The sequence below is a fragment of the Cyprinodon variegatus genome, unplaced genomic scaffold, assembly GCF_000732505.1.
Source record: "Cyprinodon variegatus isolate N-32 unplaced genomic scaffold, C_variegatus-1.0 Scaffold109, whole genome shotgun sequence".
Taxonomy (NCBI): Eukaryota; Metazoa; Chordata; class Actinopteri; order Cyprinodontiformes; family Cyprinodontidae; genus Cyprinodon; species Cyprinodon variegatus.
This window is the reverse complement of record NW_015150562.1, coordinates 1,488,528-1,511,335: the sequence shown is the minus strand read 5'-3', so window position 1 is coordinate 1,511,335 and position 22,808 is coordinate 1,488,528. Positions and strand designations below refer to the sequence as shown.

Here is a 22,808-nt window from a genome sequence, read left to right as displayed (position 1 = left end):
AAAGCTGGGGATGAAGTGATGTCAGATTTCTAATGTACGATTAGCCTTGATAAAGAATATATATATATACACTTTCATGTAATCCTGGTCATAGTTTTCAATAAGAAACACGGAACTGTTTAAGATAAAGGTGTTGCTTTTAATTAAATTAGTTTGGCAATGTTGATAACCTAGTGCTGCTGAAAAATCTTTACAATGATTAGAATCATCTTTGTTATTGACAATTATTTATTAATTAATCAGCTCTGATTGATCAGCAGCTCAGATGTTGAGAAAATTCTACTTTTACTACTTATCAAACACATCAGAGATAAGAAATGTTTAAGTTTGGCAAAAAATTAGACCATATACTAACATTTTCAATTTATGCATAAATGGGAATAATGTTATTTGATTGTGATGATTCCAATCAACCAGTTTAAACTTACATTTGTATATTGCATTTATTTTTGAGTCATAGTTATCATTCTTTTAATTGAAAAAAATTGCTGGTGAAATTTCAAAGAAATCTGTACTGGCTGGGAAAGGTGTGATCGGTGCATCTTTCACAATGAAACGTAGATGTGGGCAAAAGATAGACAAACCAAATACATCCAAAAACAAAAAATACACTATGAAATTGTAGTTTTCTGCAGCCTAACTTTTTTATTATTATTATTAAATTAAACTTTAATCATGTCTCATATTAATTTAATTTTGTTCCTTGGATTTTTAAACTTAATTTTTTTAGTATTTGTAAACTGTAGGGATACAGCTTAAATAATCGTGAATATAAATATATGACTGAAAACTGCAAAATAGAGAATTCAGGATAAAAAGCCCAAAAACATATTTAATTTTATTTTATTTACTCATTATGGTCAACAAAATAGAAAATAAAATAAAATCCAGAATTTCTATCAACTGGAATGGATTTCTGTAGGTGGATGTTTTACAGGAACTACCCATCCTACAGAGATCAAATTCACTAAGTTGAGCTACTAGTTTGAACTTCAAAGTAAAGAAATATGTTTTTAAGATCTGCCACTAGATGGTGCTAGAGTAATGCATTTTTTTTCCAGAAACGCCTTAAGATCTTTACTCAGACACAAATAATGGAAAAAGGCAGTTTATTGCAACAGAAAACAGAAACTGTAGACAAGTGAGAAAAAATACTGCTGTACTGGCTGAAAGGAAACACACAAACATATGCAATAGCTTATATCAGTAAACCAATGAACAGTAGCACAGGTTGGAAATACTGTATGAGTTTGTGTTGTTAAAGAATTCCAGGTAGAAATATCTGTACTATCAGAGGATTTTGACCCAGTTTCATCCAGTCATGATATTAAAAATACTGCTAAAGCCACATCTCTTAAAATGACCTTTACAGCCGTGTTTGCATTCAATCACCTGTGAACTGTTTTGGTTGAACTTTTGATATGAAAATTTAACAAAATTTGTACTTAAACACAGACAAAGCTGTGGCAAGAATACTGAACTTTGAAAACAACTGAAAAGCGAAATTGGGAAATAAGCTATAAAGATGTTGTGGAACAGTTTACAATGGATCAAATGGCTTAAAGTATCAAGTGATAATCTGGGTTAACAGAATACAAATAAAGGAAATTTGTTCTGCTTCGTGTAAATCCAGATGCGGTGTCATAATGCTCCTGTTTTTATTTCTTTTAGATCAGAATGTGCAGGAGCTGTGTTTTTTTTCATCAACGCAGCATCACCAGGCAGGCAGGCTGGATGGGGGTGGGGTTAAGTTGTTGCTCTGGAGCACCTAGCTGGGAGAGAGCGCAGGGCTGGGTTCAGTGCTGATGTTAACCAAGCACTCGCTGGACTTTAGGCTCGCCAGGGACTTGGAGCTCGGTAAGGAAGCCAGGGAGCCACACAGCCCCAGCATGGAGGGAGTGTTGTCTTTGCCTGAAACGGGAAAACAGAAAAAACACAATGTAAAATCCAAGTTATGATCCAGCGTAGTATAAACTGCCTACACAAGGCGACATACAGTGGGATCAAGCCTGCCTCTGTGCAAGTATAAGTATGCACATGTGCATGGGTGGCTTTCACTATGAGGCTTTTATACCAGGGTTCATTGCATGAATTTATTTGTTGCAGAACATGAACATTATTAGGTATTACTTAATATTTAACCAACAACATTAAAGATTGAAGTGATGTAACAGATAAAGTAGGACAAAAAAATAAAACATAAAAATCTGCATGTATAAAACAGTTATACCTTCTGAGGTCCAGGGAGCATCTCCATTCTGTCTCCCTTCACTTTTATCAGAATTCAGACTGAGTTCAGTAGAAAGTTGCTCCAGACTATGGAAACTCCTCCTTGATGCAGATGACATCACCAAAAGGAAAATAAGACAACAACAAAAAAACACAGAGTTTAAACTTCACGTTTTATTAAAACAAAGTAAAGTCATAAATTATAAAATAAAGTAAAACAACATGTAAGGTAAAATACTGTCATCCAGGAACAGGGTAATTCACTGTGCAAAAGGGTTTACCTGCGGAACAGCTTGACATCGCATTGGTTGTTTTGGATGCTGGACCACTGGTTGATGAGCGGGACGGAGAGATCTTTAGCCAAATGGGAGGAATCGCAAGGCATGAGGGCAGAACTGATGGGGAGAACAAGTTATTGCTATGAAAATTAAATATTTTTATCACAAAGTACTGAGTTGCAGTTATACTTATTACAGACCGGAGTTTGATCTAAGCATGTCTAATCTAAGCATGTAGAATATATATATATATATATATATATATATGTATATATATATGTATATATATATATAAAATTTTCAGCTTTTATTGTCATTACAGTCACAAGTACAGAGCAACGAAATGAACTCCCTGCATTAAACCCATCCATGCGTAGAGTGGACAGAGCCCCTTTTCCATCTCCCTGTTCCGAAAAGCAATTTATATATGGTCCCCGGACAGGGGACGTATCAGATATAAAAACTGATAAGAATAGATAAGAACAGATGCACTTGATCTTAGCCAAAAGGTTGAGAAGGATATTATATGTAAAAGTCTTCAAAAACAGCATTTGTTTGAAGATCATTTAAATATTCTCAAGGACTTGAAAGTTAGTCATGGAAAAACGGAAATATTTAGGAATATATCTACTGCGTTATTTATGGTCTCACTGATGTGTCTGGTACCTGTTTTAATTACTGTTTAGGAAATAACAGAAAAGGGCTCTAATGGCTCCAACGCCTACAACAGTAATTAAACTTCCCCATTTGATCAACATGTTAGGGAAGCAAGCAATCTACTAATGTTTATGATATTAGATAATTATTAGATAATCCTGTTCCTTGTTGGACTTTGCTGTGGAAGAGTTAGTGGCCCTGTTGTGCCACAAAAGTCTTGAATTTTGGGTGGATTTATAGTAGTTCTACCAACACGGGTTCCCTCTGACATTTCATAGACATTTCCAATGTTTTGGAAGAAATTTTGGTCCAAAGAATGGGCAGGAAGCAGAGAGCTGAGAGGCTGTAGTTGTGCAACGATAAAACAGCTGGACTGTCCAAGGAAAGGAAGCCCTTTTCCATTTGAAAAAATAAAAGATCGACAATCACAAAAGGAAGAAAATAATACCAAGAGAAAGAGGAGTTAAAGGCTATGCAAACTCTGTTATCTTTTGTTTTTTCATTCCAGACAGAAAAATCTAAATGTGAATCCTCACAGTTGTGCCTGCAGTTCCAGCACGATGGCCTCCAGCTCCTTCTTCTCCTGCTGGCCTTGCAGCGTTAGCTCCTCCACCTTGGCTCTGAGACGCTTGTTCTCCGTCTCCATGTTTTTCAGCTGCGACTCGCGCAGGCGCACAAGCTCCTCCAGATACCCCTGCATAACAGTAACTCACAGTTAGAGACGAATAAACTGGATTGAAGAAGGCTGAGCTTAGAGGTCACTGAGAACCACCTTCTGGGCGTAGACGATCTTAAACCTTTGCTCCATCTTGCGACACTTGTTGCTCCAGCTCTCCTCATCAGTCACCAGAGGGATGTAGGGATGCTCAGGGACGCTCTCCTCACTGTTGCTGCTGTCCACACTGCGGCGGTCCTCCTCATCACTCAGATAATCGTAGCTGCACAGCAGAAAAGCAGCATCAAACTAAACACAGGTCCTTATAGAGTGAACTGACCAGCAGGGTGAATCTCTAGCCTCGTGAGACCATCCTGATCTTGCGAGCTTTCAAGGTTTCACTCGCAGATATGCGGAGCAAATCCATCTGGCGGAGTCAGGTTAGTGAATCTCACCTCTGAGTGAACTTCAGGTAGGGCGTGTAATCAATCACAGCTGGGGATTTCCCATCCAGAGCCTCTCCCTTCAAGCAAAAACTGAACCCAAAACACAGATAATGCAGATAAGTTACAATATTTACCATCTTAATAAATTACAAGTAATAACATACTGTGATTGAACATAAAAACAGCATGAGCAGCTGCAGGTATTGATATTTTCAAAACACATGGAAACCTGACCTGAAGTCAATGGCGCTCAATCCAATCAGCATGCCAGTCAGTACGGTAGCCTCCTCCCTCAGCATTATAGCCCCTTCATCATAGAACCTCCTGTTGAACAAAGAGTCAAGAAACAAACCCATTAACCAACAACATTTTCACCATTTTTCTCCAATCTTTCAATTGGACACAATGGAGCTTCTCTATAACCTCAGTATATCATTCCATTGGTCGGAACATCCAATCAGAGGACAGTTCCTTTGTCTCTTTAGATCCACAGGCTAATCAACTGAGACATTGAAGAATACTGATTTTATGTCAGATAATGCCAAGATGTCACTTTCAGCTGCAGCTTTCCAGTTATAACTTAAGGCAGGAAACTTTTTCATGACCAAGATGTGCATTTTTTGTGCAGAGCAATAAAAGTAAAGTCGGACCTGGTTGTTCTGGTGTCCCTCAGAGCAGTGGACACATATTCAGACAGACGCTTCTCCATCAGAGCTACTCTGATCCACGCCCGACCCTGTGGGGCAACAGAAGAAGTCAGCGGGAACAGAAGGCCTTCTCTCTGACATCAATCCCCCCCCCTCAACAAACACACAAAGCTGTGCATATTGATGTTCTTGCCTTGGCTCTGGATGTGCTGATGTTCTCTATGTTCTCAATGCTGGCGATGCAGCTGTTCTGCACCTTGCTGCACGCCAGGCGAATGTACTCCCAGAAACTGCGTTGTCCATCGGAGCTAAACCAGCTCCCTGAACCTGTTCACAGATGGAAACACAGCAGGAGATCATTTCTGCTCAGACAGCGAGCTAAAACTGCAGGATATGGTCACATCGACAGGCTGTCACTGACTATGATTACATGATGTTGTTGTTTTTTTTGCTTCATATGTTACCTGCAGTGTTACCTTTGAAGCGGTGGCTCAGGATGTGCTCTAAAATAGCAGCAAAGTTAATAAACTCCTCCGATGAATCATCTATAGGCTCTGCTGTGTACTTTTCTAGAAGAGTCTTCACAGAAAATCTGAAAGACAAGGAGATGGAAAAGGAATTAGAAAACTGTACTCCCACTAAAGGGGAAAACATTTACGTTTTGATGGTTTTGTGCAGCATGTCCCTTGCAGCTGAGTGCTATACTGTACTAAAGCTAACAAATGTAATACTGTATCTAAACAACAGCAGGGAAGGGGGCTTTTTTCTTTCTTTTTTTTTTATTTGGGAACCACGCCATCTTATACTTCTGAGGTCACCCCAATTGTCCTGTGTGTTTGCACAAAGCACCCTCTTCAATGCATCGGCTTTGTTATCATGCAAAAGCACACAATTAACCCCCTGTCTGTTCAGTATTGCTTCACTTCCAGGTCCTTTTGGATCTTGTCTCTCTGAGGGACCGGCCAGCATCAAAGCATGATCAAATAATTCCCTCCCCCTCATCTATACATTGTGGTGTGATCTATTTAGGGCAGCTGCAGCAGCTTTGGTTTGGCTTTTTGACCTCACATGCTTGCCCTTCTGCATCACAGAAGGACCTGCTATGCAGCGTGAACGATAGCTGGCATCCAGGCACGGGCTCGGGGTGACTGCCTACGCTTCAATGGGCAACACCAGCATCACAGAGGGAAAGACTGCCCTGGCAGTGGGGAGTACCTCCATAGCCAGGGGAAAGACTACCGTTTCCTTAGGCAACTCCTCCATCTTCAGGGGAGTGACCACCACCTCCATGGGAGATTCCACCATCCAAAGGCAAAAGACGACCGTTGCTCTGGGACGGGCCAGCTTCAGCCGGGGAACCACCACCACCTCCTTCCGCAAAGCGCTGACGTCCAAGCGCAGGAACACCTAGATGGAGAAGGACCCCGAGCCGAGGGCGAAGACTCCCAAAACAGCCAAGCAGTCAAAAAAAGACTCTAACAATGAGTGGAAAACTACATTCTCGTCAAGCAAGACCTCCTTCACCAAAGGCAGGGTTTCGTTCCTGAGGACAAAGTTGTTTATTTCCTGGGGAAAATCCTCATTTTCCTGGAGCAAAACCACTGTAACTTTGGGCAGCAACAGCATAACAGTGGCTGTAACTTCTGTGACACGGGGGGAGACCACAAGCTCTCTGATGACTCTTACCTTTACCTACGGGACCAAATCTGTGTCTGTTGTCAAGACCACCCTTACAAGGGGAAAAGAAAAGCACAGCAACGTCTACTGGGATTTTCACACTTGAATCCTGCACACACATAAAAGCTAATGGATGTGTCTGTGTGGTCAGTTTTAGAAGGTCAGTAGTCACGGTGAGCTGCTATATTTGGGATCAAATTTAACCCATCTTTATTTTTTACTGTTATGAAATTTAAAAAAGGGAAACTCCCCTTAAGAAAAAGAGACCTATGAAGCGTGCAAAGGATGTTATGCAAATGCAATTGTGATGCGATGAGGCTTTGTGGTGTGTTGAGATCAGCAGGGAGGGGAAGTGTGAACAGATGTGATGTGATATATGTGGCCATGCCAGAACAATTCTCCCGTTCTGTGCAGCCATCGACATGTCCACATCCGTGGGAGTTCTGTGCATTCCAATGAGTCTTTCATGCATTCCCATGATTAGGCTGCAAACTGTATTCCCAACAAAACTGTAAAAGTGTATTAATGTTATAGTGCATATAAAGATAATACCTCTAAACTCTGCTTTGCCTGATTGTTCCTGGTTGTTTTGTGTGTAGTTACTGATTTTAACGTCACTATAAGTCGATTTATGTTGACAGTTAACTGGTAATGAACATGAAAGGAGAGATGTAAAGCCTCAGATTCAGATCTGTGGGGAACATCAACATCAACAAAGTGCAGCTTTACATATGGCATATACAGCTGTAGACAGAGGGGACGTCTTACAATCGGAGGCTGTAGGGAACAATGGTCGAGAAGAAAGTGATGTCACCGCGGACTGTCCTGTTTTTAACAATGTGTCCTTCAACCGTCCGGTGTCGTCGTGTCGAAGGGACAATCGCCCCACTGTCCGAGTCCCCCCAGATAGGCTGCATCCACCTACGGCTGCCTCTGTCCATTCACAGGACACATGGGTGGTATGTGGCCTTCCAAAGCCCACGTAGACCAGCTCAACGAAGGCATTATGCCACACGGGGGTCGCGCTGTCCATGCTTAGGATTCTGGTCCTCTCTCCATCACAGCTGATGTTACTATTAACTCTGAAGGCTAACGGAGCAGGGCGTGCTGCATGAGTGTGAGATGCTTAGTGTGGAGTGAGTGCCGAACCCCACCGTCGAATCTGGGTCAGCAAGACAAGCTTCACCTCAATGGGCAACACCAGCTTCACAGAGGGGAAGACAGCTTTAACGCTGGGCAACACCACCATAAAGAGGGGGAAGACCAAGCTGGCCATGGGGAACTCCTCCATCACCCGAGGCAAGAGCACCACTTCTCTGGGCTCCTCCACCATCACCAGTGGGAAGACCAAGATCTCACTGGGCAGCGCCTCTTTCAGCAGGGGCTCCACCACCACGTCTTTTCGGAAAGCCCTCTTCCCAAAACGCAAGACAAAGACGATCTAGATGACACAGGGCCACATCCAGAAGTAGGGGGACAAGAAGTCATGAGACAAATGCGGGACAGGGAACATTTGGAAATAACGACACAGGCTCTAGTCCAACCATGGGTGAAAACTGGATTAAATTTACTTTTGGGGTTCTGACTTTTCTCCCTCATGCCGGAATTATCAAGGAAAGAGGTCAGTGGCATTTACGTCCTGTCACATAAACCCTACCCTGCTTTTTAAATGTATTTTAATGCTAAATTGTTTTTTTTTTTTTTTTTGGAATATTGTAAATATTAAGCAATATTTCAAGCAGACAGAGCAACCGCTACAAGTTACAGGGGCGGTTCAGTCATCACATTTGCACTTGTAAAACTCTCCTCTTCAGGCTGCAAAAGAAATCCTCATTAGATGAGGATCTTAATCTAACCTTTATTCCTTATGTTCATTCACAAAGTGCATGAAAACTACTGATTAATGGTTAAGATTACCAAGGTACGCTTCTAAAAAAAGCTCTTCCTGATCGATAAGGCATTGGCACTGTTATCTCAAGATTGTAGCAGATATTTGGGAATTTACTGAGGCCCTTTGATCAAAAGGACGCCTTAAAAATGCAAATAGTTTGAGTGGAACAGCAACATGGTCTTGGTACGATTTGACACTGAAAAACAACTGCTCGGCTTTCTGACAAGCTTCTTTTGTGCCCCCTCTTGCTCCACCCTGGATCTCTGCCAATCCCCACTCAGCACTGTCTAAATACCCCCTTGTTCTCCCTTTCTCACCTATCCACTGTACTTACAGGAAAAAGTTTGAGCTACAGCAGCATACAAAGACCAAAACGCCATTTATCAGCAGTGACAGCTAACCCAAATGCAGACGCTGACCCCTTTTTCTCCCTACAAACACTTCCCTGACATCTTTCTCCTTCTCTCTCCTCTTGTATTCTTTCTCTCCCCTCAGTCTTGGCCTAACCAGCAGGATCAGATGACACTGCCGAACCCATCGCTGGCAGCAGCTGCACCAAAAGAGACACTCTTTCCTGCACTGGACTGGCACAAGAAGTCAACATTTGTTTTCTTGTAGTTTGGGTCAATTCCAAAAAGAAAAGCAGGTCCCTTTTCTCACAATTCCCCTCTGTGACGAAGCGTCAGAGCAAAGTGTTTTATGGTCAGCGGAGGTGCGGACGGATCTGGGCATAAGATGGACAGTCAGGGTGTTTGATCGAGAGATAATAAATGAGTCAATCGGGTCTATTCACAGGAGAGGAGCTTAAGTGAGAGCAAGGGGATCAGCTGATGAGTTCTCCCAAAACGTACTGAAACCTCTGCTGTAATTATAGATACTTGACAGAGTTACATTAGTTCAGAAATCATGAAAAATGCAAAAGAAAGGTTGCGCAAATGTAAAAAAAGCACATGCAAATTTGAATATTTGACAGAAAAGGGGGGAATAATGCACAAGAATAAGCAAAGTTGCACATTCCATCCCGGTAAATGTGGATTTTTGTGTTTACAACAGTTTTTATCCTTTTCTTTCAAACGCCTCAGAGGATTAGCTCATGTCTTTACCTTCCTGTGCCTTTTGGAACTCCACCAATCACCTTTCTCACTCATCTTATGTATTCCTCAGGTCCTCCGTGTCCACAACAACACTCATCCTGCAGTCACCGACCACCTTGGACATCTTAGCCAGAATAAAAGCAGCAAACCGGTCAATTTTACACCAAACAGAACAGGATGTTCGGACTGTTATTACTGCTTATTGAAAACATTTGGTCATGTTAGGCTCCAAAATTTAACTCTCTGCAGGAAGCTTCAGCTGAGTTAAAGTAAAAAAAAAACTGTTGCCACTGGCAACTGGACATGCTTCACCACATTTGTCCTCCAATATCAATGCTGCCACTAGAGATTCATGCCACGAAAAACACTTCTGTTAAACATCTCTTCAATATTCACAGTATTTGTCTTGTTTGTTACGTTTTGCCTAGATCAGAAACTGTTCCCTGACATTTTGCAAATATATGCTCTAGTTTCAAGGTTCCCCTTCATGACACACAGGTGTCCTCTGGTAAAAATGTCTTTAATTAAAGTAGGTATAGCTCAGATCATCTATGTATGATTCTGACAAGAAACTTAAAAAAAAAACGATTTCTTCCGAAAGCAGAACTGAAACCATATTCTGTTTTCCCCACCAACACAAATTAAGAATTGAAAGAAGTTAATCTGTTTTGCTGACTATATGTTAAAAATATGTTTTACCACTGAGGGAATAGACTTTTTACATTTATACACATATATCAGGATACAATAACAGCTTGGCACGCCGCACTAATGAAAAGCACTAACATCAGTTAGCTCATGTAGCTATCCAGGTATCTGTGTCTGGATTGTGGATAATTTATCAGAAGATCGCCCAGGCTGCTGTCATGCCCAGCCAAAGGGTCTGCTGCTGATTCAGCATCTCCCCTCATTAAGGCTGCACCATCACATAACAACTGCTCACATCACCTCAGAGCGTCTGGTGCTGTAAAAAAGGTCAGAAATATGAGGAAAGAGAGGATCAGACACCTGTAAAGACACCTGGAGGAAAATCTCCATTTAAGTGAACTTAATCGTTAAAAGAAAGGAGGGAAATAAAGAATTTCGAGTTAGCGTTACTGACACAAAGCATTGTGGGTATTATTTCTGTTTTGTCTTGTTTTTGTCATTAAAATGCTCATATGATTAAAAGTGTCCTAGCACGGTCGGGGCAAAGGGAAAATAAGTGTTTAAGGAATTCCTAGCTAATCTTTGTGTTCAAAGTCCAGTGTGAGGTTTGTTGGTTTGTTATTTTCTTTGCAGGCATCCTCTGCTTTGTGTTGTGTGTTGTGCCTCAGTGTATCTCACTTGAATGCAAAAACGACCATAAAAATAATAAAAATGCTTGACTGCGTGTCTACCTGGGAGTCTGCATTTATTTTACGCTTTATTTTTCTGATATAGTGGTGTAATGAAAGACAGCATGGATGTGTGTGTGTGAGAGGGGATTAAATGGTGGATGGTTCATCGCATTGAATATGATGCAGATGATAAGAAATCAAAACTGTTATATTTTTCTAAAATGACTTGAGAGGCATTAAAAAAAAATCAGTAATAACAGTTGTTTGGCCAATTTAAAATTATATAAATTAACTTAAAATTGAACTTTATTTACATTTGTATGAAACAATGTACAATGGGTGAAAAATTTAAATTAATTCAGAATTCCCTTGATTTACATGTCTAGGTTAGTCTAAGTGAGTTTAATTCAGTCTTCACACTGGAAAAAATCAAAGTCAATTTTTTATTAAAATAAGTGCATTTGTTCTTGAATTGAGGAGATAAAAGACATTTTGCCAATGGAAAAAGTCAATTTAGATTTAAAATAAGAAAAAAAAATGTCATTGTCTTATTACAAGAGCATATTATCTTATTATCTTATTTTAGGACTAAAAATACTCATTCCATTGGCAGATTATCTAATTTACCTATTCAAATCAAGAGTAAGTACACTTAATTTTAGAAAGTTTTACTTATTTCTAGATCGTTTTTTCCAGTGCACATAAATCCAGATTTTCTAGAAAAATCCTCACAGGTTTGTTAGAGAATAATTGACAACAATGGTCCTCATAAAGACATGAAGAACAAGGTGTCTTTCTTTAATGGGGCCATAGAACAAAAGAATTTAAAAAAAGCAGGACAAGTGCTTCTTTTACTATATTTGATGATAAAATAAAGCCAAAATTACAGACCTCTGATATACGTTTGAAAACTGTGATCCTCTTAATATGGCTTAAGCTTAAACTAACAGTCATTTCGGAATAATAAATAAAATGAAATCGTACATGCAAATTTTAAACTGATCCGAGGAATTAATCAGTTATGGTCTCTTTTGTTAGCCCATACCATCACAAGAAATGTATAGAGCATTCGACTGCAAAGACTGATCCAAAAATAGGTAAAAATGTCTTGAAATAAGTTTATTTTCCCTTCATTGGAGCAGGTAAATAAGATGATCTGCCAAAGGAATTAGTATTTTCCCCCTTAAAATAAGATTATTAGATATCATGCACCTGAAATAACATTATGGATTTTTTTCTTACTTTAAAAGTAAATCATCTTATTTCACAGGCAAATTAAATATATGTAAAATATAGTTATTTCAAGAAAAAAAATGTCAATACCAATTTTTTAGCCTCTAGAAACACAATGGGGTAAAAAAAAAAAAAAAAAAACCCTGAATGTTAAAACTGTAACTACACGGTCATATGTTTACATTACTGTTTTTCATCACAATGTTTTTATCACAGCTGTTTCCTTATCAAGGCTGCACTTTAAAAAATGAAAGTCTACATTTGCTTTTATTTGTTCATGCTCCCGGTGGTTGTTGTCTTTATTCCACTCTGTATTCACATGAGTGAAGTCTTTGTCCACTTTATAATAAAAAAAAGAAACAATTTTGAAAGTTCGGAGTGAAATTCGTTTCATGCTTTGTGTGTCAACTGACATGGCTGCTAAGCGACAGAGCGGTAAAAGCCACTGAAGGCTAGACCTGTTCGAATCCACAGCCTAAACTCGTCTGGTCTCCTTATTTTCAATGACTTCAAATGATCCAGTCCAGGTAGATCGCCTCCTTGGAAAATGCAGCCCATAAGTTCCAACAGAGCCACTGTCTCCAGTCTGAGCATAAGCTATTTTCCAAAGACAAATAAAAGAATAGCAGTATCTTTTTTTTCTTTTTTTCATCTGGATATGCAGCAGAATGAGTTATTCAACAAAATAGCGTTAACTGAAACATTTCCAGTTTAAACCTCTGATAACTGTTGAGTTTATTGGCTTCTTGACAGCACCAGGGGCGGAGCTAGATGGGGGGGCCAAGGGGGGCCATGGCCACCCTTAGCCAATCATTTGCTACCCCTACCATTTATTTCCCTCTAATACAGATGGTGGCAACAGTAATACTCTCAAATAGATCATTCAAAATATTTTAATTTAATATATTAACANACCCCTACCATTTATTTCCCTCTAATACAGATGGTGGCAACAGTAATACTCTCAAATAGATAATTCAAAATATTTTAATTTAATATATTAACAATTACTTGACAACAAAAACACTGGTTAATTATGCACATCAATACACTAACATTAAAATGACAAGTACAGTATTCATGCTCTTTTTCGTATTTTATGGGGTAAAGAGAACATGATGTGTCTCTGCAAGTCATCTAGGAGTCTTCAGTGACGTCATAGATAAATAACTATTTTAATAAAACATAATAAATAATCATTTTATGTAGATATTAGTACTTGTTAATGTCAACTTAATGCAGAATGATTACTGATAAAAGTAGGAAAGTGATGACAATGGAAAAGATGTTCACCCAAAACTCAAACCTGAAAGAATGTTATCCACTATACCTTTTATCTAGAAAGCACGGATGTTTTAACATATGCATCTATTTTTTTAGCAAAGGCTGTAGGAAAGTATAGTTTGTCTTTATTTAGAAAATATGGATGTTTTGCTCCTTAATTTTCCTGTTGGAACAGTGTAGACTGACCCTGAAGTTCTGGTACCTATCTACTTTCGGCCACCCCTCAGTGTACATCGGTTATTGCCTGGCCATCTTTATAAAGATTTTCTGGCTACGCCTCTGGACAGCACACCTTGCAGTGGATGAAACAGGATGGAGGACATCTGATGTGGGGAGGAGTCCTTGCAAAGCTCCCTATGCCCTTGTCCTGCTCAGCTGTCAGTGAGAGGCTGGTGCATTTTTCCTTCTGGTTTATGATCACTGATAATCTCAGAGAGACTGCACACATTTGAAAATAGATCTCATTGAGTCAACTAACTACCACATGAAATAAAAAATAAATAAAGGCAGAATGAACTCTTGTTGGAGTATAAATGGACTGAAATATTTTCCTATTCCTCTGTTAATAGCAGTTGTTTGTGAAGGTGAGAACACACCTGCCTCATATTACTGAGTCTTTTATTCTGAATAATATTCTTTTTTTCACTCTGAAAAATAAACATGGAGCGTCGATCGGGTCGTGATGTGTACCTGCAGACCGTGATGAGGTTCTTTCGCTCCACCGCTACGCTCCTGGCAGAAGCCTTCTTCGATGTCAGACCCAGAGCCATGGCTGTCTGAACGCAGCCTGACTCCATCCAGACCCGGCCTCTCTGCGGGGTCCGCACCCAGGCCAGGACCTCTCCCTTAGCAGGGCCTGCGTCCTTCCAGCACCCGGTGTCCTCTGCGGATGGTGATGATGATGCTGCTGCTGATGCGGCGGAGATGAGTAAATGAAAGGTACATGTGTAAAATTAGAAATAGTTCCATAAGTAAGATCCGGCTAATTCCTTCAAAATAAAACACATTTTTCATCATATAAACAGCTAAAAAAACTAACGATTGTTAATGTGAAATTGAAATTAATGAAATTAATAAAAATTATGTTTTTATTGTAATGCCCGAACATTAAATATATAGAATTTGAAGACAACAAAGGTGGGCTAATTTCCTTTCTTCATCACTTTAAAATAAAAAATGGAGAACTTTTTGACCACAATATGTTCGGAAATGTTCTTGTGCAGGTCTTCTGTCCATCCATGCACTTGATGCAGAATTTGAATTTGTCCTTTCCTTTTATTTTTTCTTGACTTCTTCGCTGCTTCCCTGTTAGTAAACACGGGGATGTGCAACTCTTCTTGTTACCAGCAGGGGGAGTAAAAGAGCGCCCAACGCTCTCCAAAACAGTAGAGGGCGCTGTGACTAAAAAAGTACAGGCCCGATTCACACTCCATTCCAGTAGATGGCGGTAATGCGCATAAAAAAAAGGTTGCTTGCCAGCCGCAAAAAAGAAAAAAAAGAGAAGAATAATAGGCAAAATGGCGGAATCAACGGATCCCAAAACACCAACTTGTACCTTTCTGTTCAAAAAATCGACAAAAAAATTCTCCGGACGCAAAAGAAAAGCAAGTGACAGCGATAAAGGTAAGTAATTCTAAATGATACAGCGTTGATTTGTTTTTAAATTGTAAATTAAGAGTGCTGTTTCCCTTTTTATTTGGTTACGTTCGTGTGATTTTTACCTCCAGCATTCGCTAAAATGATTGAACGGAAGTTTTCAAAATGATCCTTGTATATCATAGTTATGTTTTAGCTATATGCAGCTTTTAGGTTTACACAGAACTATACTGACTGTGTCATTTTGAGACAATTCGTACTGCTTTCTAATTTCTACGATAAAAAAAAATAGAAAAATTAAAAAGCAGTTGATTTGTATGACCAAAGAAAAGACAGGTGGCTGTTAATGAAATGTTCGGGCTCACCTCTTCTAGAGAGTAACAGTGACGAAGACCAGTGTGCTGTGATCAGAAGAGAAAGGAAGGATGCGAAGGTCAACCCCATGATTCAGAAGGTAAGTTAATAACAGGAAATAATGTTAATATATTGATAGATTTGAGGTAATTGTGACTCAGACATATTATTGTTCCAGACCAAAAGGGTGGAGAGAGATGCTGTATCTTCTAGTGAAAGTGAAGATGACAAAGATGACAAGATCACAGTTTCCTACAAGTCTACAAGATCAGCGGTGAGCCTCATTTTCTGCTGCTCTCTTCACAACCTTTCATTGTTGGCTGTTGGACTATTCTTTTCAGACATGGACTAACATGAGAACCTTTCAGGCAACAAATTATTGAGATTTAAACCAGTTTTTCAAGTATTGTTTGTTTTCTTGAAATTTGCTTTATAAAAAAAAACAAAAAAAAAACATGTGGATCTGTAAAATACATTGCAATTTTATAAGTCAGTGTCAGTAAAACAAAGAACTGCAAGAATTTGAATGCATATTTTAAAAGAACCATACATAAACACTGTGGAGATTAATTATGTGGAAATATATTAACATGTTCTGGTAAAGTAATTTAGACTTAACAATCAAGCTTTTTCATTGCCAAAGCAACATATTTAAACTATTAAAGTATTTCAGGGTAAAAAAAAATAGCATACAACTATTTTGAGTTGTGGGGTTTGCGGGTTCTATGGCCTACCATGGAAGTATAAAAAAAAAAAAGACTATTACAACTCATTGGTTTTTGTTGTTGTTGTTGTTGTTTTGGTATTCGCAAATGATCTGCATTTGTTCCTGATGAGGTGTAGTTTTATACTAGACATGTGTTGACAAAATCCACAGATGAACAGGACAATCCCCAAATGCAGATAATGAGTAAATCAAGCACTTAAATATGTGAATATGTAATGAATTGACATTATTCACAAGACAGGATTCACAAATGTATTTGTTATGTATACACAATTATATCTTGATTTATAGACTTCTAGTGGTCTTTGAACGTCACTGCATTTGTGTGCGGATTTTGGAGACTGCTATGATTTGCATCCAATTAGAACATTGTTTGAGCCAATCACAAGAGCGTATAGCACATGGGCGGTGATTTTGTTATAAGCCAATCACAGTAAGAGTAGAATCACGCTACATCTCCTGCTGTCAGCTCTCTGCTCCAGAGGGGGGTACAGTCAGTACAGTCATGCTCTCTATCGGGGGTCTAGCTCTGGACGCTAACTGGGAAGTTCAAATGCCGGAGAGAGTGCAGAGCAGAGTTGTACTTCATATGGGGCCCAGATAATGTTGCTTACTGGCCTATTGTGTCGTTACGCCCGTTACGCCATTGTCTTTGATTGAAAAAGTTTTGTTTCCACTAAAGTCTTTTTCTGATTTATTACTTTGTGTTTTTTTTTATGTGGAACTGTTGTGTATTTAATATAATCTTATAAACCATACCTTTAAAAACTTGGGAAAAAAAACTGTAACTGATGTAGATACTAAAATAAAAAAACAAAACGTGAAAAATGGCAGCTGGAATAGGATAGAGTCCAAATATGGCATAAGTCTGCCATGCAGTCAGTCTCTGCAACCTTATGTTTGCTGCAGACATCATACTCTTCCAAGTAACAAAATCAGGCCCACATGGTGCACGTTCTTATGACTGGCTGCAGCGGTGGAGTTAACCAATGCATTTGTGCGTCTAGTCATGCCAGGCGAGTCTCCAAAATCCACACACAAATGCTGTGAAGTTCAAAGACTACTGGTAGTTTCTAAATCAATATATAATTTTGTATTCATCACAAATTCTTTTGTGAATATGTACATGTTGTGTACATATTTTGTTTGAATCATTATTCTCATGGTTGGATCTTATCCTGTGCATGTGTGGATCACATGTGTGAGCTTGTGAATATTGAGTCTTCTAACTTCATACAAATGAAACATCAGTTTGTTAGTCCAGCTTTTTCTTTACTGGTCCTTTTATTCTACTTTAATGTATTTTTCTTCCTGTGCTTTTCTTCTCTTATGTCCTCCTCATTTAAAGCACTTTAAATTGTCTTACTGAAACATGCCACACAGATAAACTGGTACATTTTCGGGCATCTGATTGAAATAACTTCTAGCCTATAGTTGTAAACATTGGTATCAAATAACTGATTGTTTTCACTGGATGTGCTGAAGATGCCCATGAGACCTTTAGCGCCTCATAAAGATGTAAATCTCTCTTTTTATTTTATATAATATTGTTAAAACAAAGAAACCAGAGGGACCTGAAGACATGGGTGCAACCGCTACGTATCAGCTGGACACAGAGAAAGACAAAGATGCCCAGGCAATATTTGAGAAGAGCCAGAAAATCCAAGAGGTAGGAAACTTTGTTTAAAAGCCTGAGAGCTAGTGTCTCACAGGATTGCATATCGGCCGTAACCTCTGCATAGTTTCCACATTTTAGCTGTTTAAATCATTCAAATTATTTATTGACCGCTGCTCCCTCCACACATACTTTTCTTTGAACAGGAACTATTGGGTAAAGAGGATGATAAAATATACCGTGGCATCAATAACTACCAGAAATTCATCAAGCCTAAAGACACCACAATGGGCAACGCTTCTTCTGGTATGGTCAGGTAAGGAGGCGAACATTTAGAACATAAACAGAATGTTTGTGGAACCAGAATATCCAGACCCCAACAGTTGACATAAATACATGTAATTATTTCAGCAATTTCCATTTTATGAAACTGATTTTAAACAGGCTCTTTAAAGGCTTTCTACTTGAATTGATCCTTAAATATCATTTGTGTATCATATATTGTATATCATTTTAATAGAAAAGGGCCGATCCGTGCCCCCGAACACCTGAGAGCAACAGTCCGGTGGGACTACCAACCAGATATCTGCAAAGACTACAAGGAGACTGGTTTCTGTGGTTTTGGAGGTTTGTTTAAATTAGGAATTTAATATGTAAAACTTAACTTTGATGTGATCCTTATTATCTTATTGTTTGATTTTAATGTTACCTGCTTTTTTTTTTTTAGATAGCTGCAAGTTCCTCCATGACAGATCAGACTACAAACATGGCTGGCAGATTGAGAGGGAACTGGAAGAGGGCACATTTGGAGCAAATGGTGATTTTTGTGTTATACTCTCATAATTTTCTCAAAGGAGTATTTTTTTAACTGTTTTTTTCTTCTTTTAGATGATGAGAATTATGAGGTGAGCAGCGATGAGGAGGATTTACCCTTTAGGTGCTTCATCTGCCGAGATTCCTTCAAGAATCCCATTGTCACAAAGTGAGTCCTCCCACCACGTTTCTCCTTTACTCCATAATGCCGAGTTAAATGGGATCTGCTATCTGCTGTGTTCCAGGTGCAAACATTACTTCTGTGAAACCTGCGCTCTTCAGCACTATCGCAAGTCGAAACGGTGCTACGTGTGCAACACTCAAACCAATGGAGTCTTTAACCCTGCAAAAGGTAAGAAAGTTCTACCAGAAAAAAAAAATGGGTGAACTGAAAAACACCCTGATATCTGTATCCTTTATTCCAGAGCTGATTGCAAAGATGGAAAAGCAAAATGCTGCAGCCGACCTGCCTCCATCCGACGAGGAAGATTAGCGTCATGGAACCCATTTATCCCTTTCTTTATGTCCGTCTGTATATTTTCAATAAATATTTTTTAAAAGCTTTCCTGCTCCTGTGTGTCTCAGTGTTTTTTGAGAGATGAATCTGCACCCTGCCTGTTGTTCAGGTTTTAATTTGACACATTTTGTTTTGTCTTTGCTTTTAAATATACATGCAGACAAAACAAGCACCAATAAAACATTCAGTTTAACATGAGTAGGACCCAAAGAACTCATATGTCTAAAGTTTGAAAAGTTGTGCAACATATGAGCATATGATGTGTAGAACATAAAGAAGGTGAACATTCTGTTTGATCAGTTTACTCAAGAACATGAATCTGGGATAGAATGATGAGCTTCCCTTGTGAAAACCGCTGTGAAGCCTTATGGTGGCGAGTAAGCTGATTGAGTTATCAATAATATGCAAAGTAAGTGTTCTTGAACAAGTCAAATCCATGCGTCTACATCCATAAGATTACTGCAAGATGACATGAGCGACATGTCCCTATTTAGCATCAGGATGCTTTTGGTGTAGTTCACCAAAAAGCCGTTTCTGCATAAAGCCATCAGTGCAAAACATGAGTCTGTGCATATCTAGAAGCAAAGAAAAGCATAAGCAAGACATCAAAAAGAGGTGAGTGACCTCTAGTTTTAACTTGTCTGTGAATAGCAACTTCCTTTAAATGAACATGTAACTTGCTTGCAGAGGAGCATTACAGAACAGAAGTTCCTAGTAGGTGAGTTTTTCAATACAATCCTTAGCTTGTGTTCCCTTTAAGTGGTTTCCTGTCAGAAGTCCCAGTCCTCCACGTCCAGATGGCTCAGACCCGACTCTAAACTTGCCAGTCCAGAAACAGAGTCCTGTGGCCCTGAGCTCTCAAAACAAGTGATGGGTGATACCGGTTGCAGCAGCTCAGGCAGCGCCTCTGATGGTCGACGTTTTATCTGAATTTAAATGCAGAATGAGATACAAGGGAAATGTGAAGTTTTTTTCAGTCTGGTATAGACTTAAATATCTTGAATACTAAAGTACATTATAAAAAAATAAAAGGAAACATGCCGAAGTACATACATTTTTACCTACCTGTTTGAAGAAAGGATGACCGATAAGAGTGGTAGCAGATGGTCTGCAAGAAAGGAGAACTAATCAAACAAGAGCTTTGATGATTTTAAGACCTTCCTATCAGACTGAAATAAGAAGGGGGTCTCACCAACCTATTTTCTGGGTCTCGCTGTAGACACAGCTCAACAAAGCTGTGAAACTGTGGAGAAAATGTTCTGTTATACGGATGTCCTCCTGAAGATGAAGAAGGATCTCCGTTTGAGTGCCTTGGGCCTCCTGCTCTAGGGCCCTCACAGATGCCAGAATCAGCAGCGGAGCGAGATGGCTTGAGTGACAGCTCCTCTGGGGGGATAGTTGTGGTGTCCAGCAAACAGGGAACAGTTCCATTCAGTTTCTCCAGGAGCATCTACAAGCAGGAATAAATATAGGGATTCTTCTTTTTTTTGTAAAGTAACCAAGACACAAGTGTCCAAACTATGGGATAAGGCCTTGTTAAGTATCCTTATTTTCGTTTTGACCAAAGATTCCCTTGCCATATGGACTGTTGTGTTATCAAATTCAAACTACAAACCTTAATACCTTTAACACTGTAGAGGAGACTAAAGATTGTATAGGATTAAATAAGGAAAAAAGGAACTCAAAGTGAAAATTCACAATGCAAGTTTGCTTTACGCCACAATAAAAAAATAAAATCCACTTTTTTAAAATAACTTTAAAAGATTACATTTGGGTTTATAATCTATATAAATTTGTCAAATGCATGAAATGATTTGCTGAACTCTGAATTAACAGTGTAACTGATTCCTTTTCCTCAATTTAAGATTTTTTTTATTTTATGACAACTCTAGGGAGCTTTTTCTGCTGACACTTTGACATTAATATAAATTATATCAGAGTGGCCGCTCACCTGTGTAGCCGGCATATCTTTGAAGGGTACATGTCCATTGGCTAATTCACAGGCAGTGATGCCAAGGCTATAAATATCTGATCGAAAATCATAGCCTTGCAAGTTCTGTAGAAATAAAACAAACAAAAATAAGCTAATTAAGAGAACAGGTTTAGAGTTAAGTTCCTATGCAGATGTTAGGAGAACCTACCTGCTGTAGCACTTCAGGGCTGAGCCAAGGTAGCACTTTCACACTGTACTGAGGGAAATCATGAACCATTTTTGCCCTTTGACCGTTACGGATGAGGCTGAAAATACTCCGCAGTCCCGACATGCAGACCTGTCCATCAGAAGATATCAAGACGTGGCTGGCCTTCACACTCCTGCATGAGCGAAACAGTAAGGAATGCAAATGGGTGGTTTAATCAATACTTTACAGCTATCGTTTCTAAAACACAAAAAAAAAAAAACACAATCGAGAATCAAATCGAAACTTATTTTGGTTAAGCTAAGAATACTAGATGACTGTAATGAAATAAATGTATCTGCATCAGCTGGCAGTGATTTAATCTTTCCGCTCAGACTGAGTTAGCCGTTAATCTTACCTGTGTACATATCCCATGTGATGGATATATTCGAGTGCTTTAAGCATGCCTAGCAAAATGTATGCAATGGTCAGCTCACTCATACCATCCGAAAAATGTGTGCAGATGAGATCTCGGGCTGAACCTGTAAGAAAAATATAAATTAGCATGAGGGAGGAAATGTTTAATCTCACACAGGCTTCCTCAATAGAATATATTAAGATGCAGCATAGGATGTTTTTCCTTCCGTACCATAAGCCATGAATGGTGTGATGACCCAAAGTTCATTTTCAGCTATAAAGATGCTTTTGTATGGTAGAATACTGGGGTGATGAAACAACTTTGACACGTGTAATTCACCCTAAAGAGAAAAGAAAACTCACATCTCAAACATCATGTCGACCAGCAGCGAAAATTATATTAAGGAGAAAAAGAAGAGGACATAATAGGGCGGTAAAAATGTAGAGAATTCCTAAAAATATTCTGCTTTTACTATTATGTCAAATTCTAACCTCAGACAAAAATAAGCCTGAGTATTTATAAAAAGTAGTTTATAATAATGATAATATTAAGTTTTAAGGGAAAAAAGCTATCAGAAAATACAAATCAGTAAATAATCCTTGAATTTCATTTCTAATGCTTTGGGATTCACTGAGCAACAGCTAAACAATCATCTAAAAAAGAAGAAAAAACACAACACACACAAACAGTTTCCAATGTTCCAATGAAAAACCAGCCTTAAGGAAAAAAAAAAAAAAAAAAAAAAAAAAATAAACAAATCGTATAGTAAAGTACTTTTTCATACAGCATGGGCCACAGCTATGTAGGGTTATAGTACAAATACATTTACTTAAGACCTGCCTGGTTTAATTTGTTTGGAAAACTTATAAAATTTCCTTTGGTTATTTTCTAGCAGGCATTAAAATGTGATCATTTAAAAAAAATCAATAAAAAAAAAAAATTTAAAAAAAATAAAAAAAAAAAAAAATTAACAGCACATTGATTAAAAGACATTTTCAAACATCATGGGCCACAGCTATGTAGGGTTATAGTACAAATACATTTACTTAAGACCTGCCTGGTTTAATTTGTTTGGAAAACTTATAAAATTTCCTTTGGTTATTTTCTAGCAGGCATTAAAATGTGATCATTTAAAAAAAATCAATAAAAAAAAAAAATTTAAAAAAAATAAAAAAAAAAAAAAATTAACAGCACATTGATTAAAAGACATTTTCAAACATCATGGGCCACAGCTATGTAGG

At 38.6% G+C, this 22,808-nt stretch overlaps 3 protein-coding genes and 1 long non-coding RNA gene across 8 annotated transcripts in view; 2 read left to right on the top strand and 2 right to left on the bottom strand.

The window, feature by feature from the left end:
• Positions 1–1,080: 1,080 nt before the first annotated feature.
• Positions 1,081–14,333, bottom strand: rundc3a (RUN domain containing 3A). Of its 3 annotated transcripts, none has more exons than XM_015374844.1 (11): positions 14,101–14,332; positions 5,377–5,504; positions 5,106–5,239; positions 4,916–5,001; positions 4,500–4,589; positions 4,275–4,355; positions 3,937–4,102; positions 3,701–3,858; positions 2,511–2,624; positions 2,231–2,328; positions 1,081–1,911 (listed from the first exon to the last, which is right to left on the bottom strand). In XM_015374844.1, the coding sequence occupies exons 1-11, from the start codon at positions 14,205–14,207 to the stop codon at positions 1,769–1,771; spliced, it is 1,305 nt and encodes a 434-aa protein (XP_015230330.1). In that variant the 5' UTR covers positions 14,208–14,332; the 3' UTR covers positions 1,081–1,768. The 3 variants fall into 3 exon arrangements, with proteins under 3 accessions (XP_015230330.1, XP_015230332.1, XP_015230331.1); XM_015374846.1 differs by having other exon boundaries at positions 1,082–1,911; positions 2,231–2,331; positions 14,101–14,333; XM_015374845.1 differs by having other exon boundaries at positions 1,082–1,911; positions 2,231–2,331; positions 5,389–5,504; positions 14,101–14,331.
• On the top strand, positions 8,045–10,159 carry LOC107084819. Its single transcript, XR_001481238.1, has 2 exons — positions 8,045–8,210; positions 8,976–10,159. It is a non-coding gene; the product is annotated as an uncharacterized LOC107084819 (long non-coding RNA).
• A 566-nt stretch (positions 14,334–14,899) lies between the features above and the next one.
• Positions 14,900–19,081, top strand: rnf113a (ring finger protein 113A). The gene is made up of 10 exons (XM_015374827.1): positions 14,900–15,033; positions 15,381–15,460; positions 15,539–15,634; positions 17,649–17,756; positions 17,909–18,018; positions 18,223–18,329; positions 18,430–18,519; positions 18,591–18,684; positions 18,761–18,867; positions 18,941–19,081. Exons 1-10 carry the CDS (start codon positions 14,928–14,930, stop codon positions 19,006–19,008), a joined length of 966 nt encoding a protein of 321 aa, XP_015230313.1. The 5' UTR covers positions 14,900–14,927; the 3' UTR covers positions 19,009–19,081.
• Positions 19,071–22,808, bottom strand: part of strada (STE20-related kinase adaptor alpha) — a 10,057-nt gene continuing 6,319 nt past the window's right edge. For 2 of the 3 annotated variants that reach the window (XM_015374824.1, XM_015374826.1), the window contains 7 exons: positions 21,799–21,907; positions 21,568–21,691; positions 21,174–21,345; positions 20,984–21,088; positions 20,229–20,482; positions 20,086–20,140; positions 19,071–19,958 (listed from right to left, as the gene is read on the bottom strand). In XM_015374824.1, the coding sequence (XP_015230310.1) occupies positions 19,803–19,958; positions 20,086–20,140; positions 20,229–20,482; positions 20,984–21,088; positions 21,174–21,345; positions 21,568–21,691; positions 21,799–21,907 (975 nt within the window). In that variant the 3' untranslated portion in view covers positions 19,071–19,802. The remainder of the gene's footprint in view (positions 19,959–20,085; positions 20,141–20,228; positions 20,483–20,983; positions 21,089–21,173; positions 21,346–21,567; positions 21,692–21,798; positions 21,908–22,808) is intronic. The other variant, XM_015374825.1, reaches the window with a different exon arrangement.

What these genes read in the sequence shown, in the direction of transcription:
- rundc3a (XM_015374846.1), bottom strand. Translation starts at nt 14,207, where the DNA reads ATGGAGTCAGGCTGCGTTCAGACAGCCATGGCTCTGGGTCTGACATCG. An exon ending in AACCTCATCACGGTCTGCAG is followed by an intron (nt 5,505 to 14,100) that starts GTACACATCACG and finishes CTTGTCTTTCAG; the next exon opens with ATTTTCTGTGAAGACTCTTC. An exon ending in TTGAGCGCCATTGACTTCAG is followed by an intron (nt 4,356 to 4,499) that starts GTCAGGTTTCCA and finishes TTTTGGGTTCAG; the next exon opens with TTTTTGCTTGAAGGGAGAGG.
- rnf113a (XM_015374827.1), top strand. Translation starts at nt 14,928, where the DNA reads ATGGCGGAATCAACGGATCCCAAAACACCAACTTGTACCTTTCTGTTC. An exon ending in ACAAGTCTACAAGATCAGCG is followed by an intron (nt 15,635 to 17,648) that starts GTGAGCCTCATT and finishes GTTAAAACAAAG; the next exon opens with AAACCAGAGGGACCTGAAGA. An exon ending in AGTCTTTAACCCTGCAAAAG is followed by an intron (nt 18,868 to 18,940) that starts GTAAGAAAGTTC and finishes CCTTTATTCCAG; the next exon opens with AGCTGATTGCAAAGATGGAA.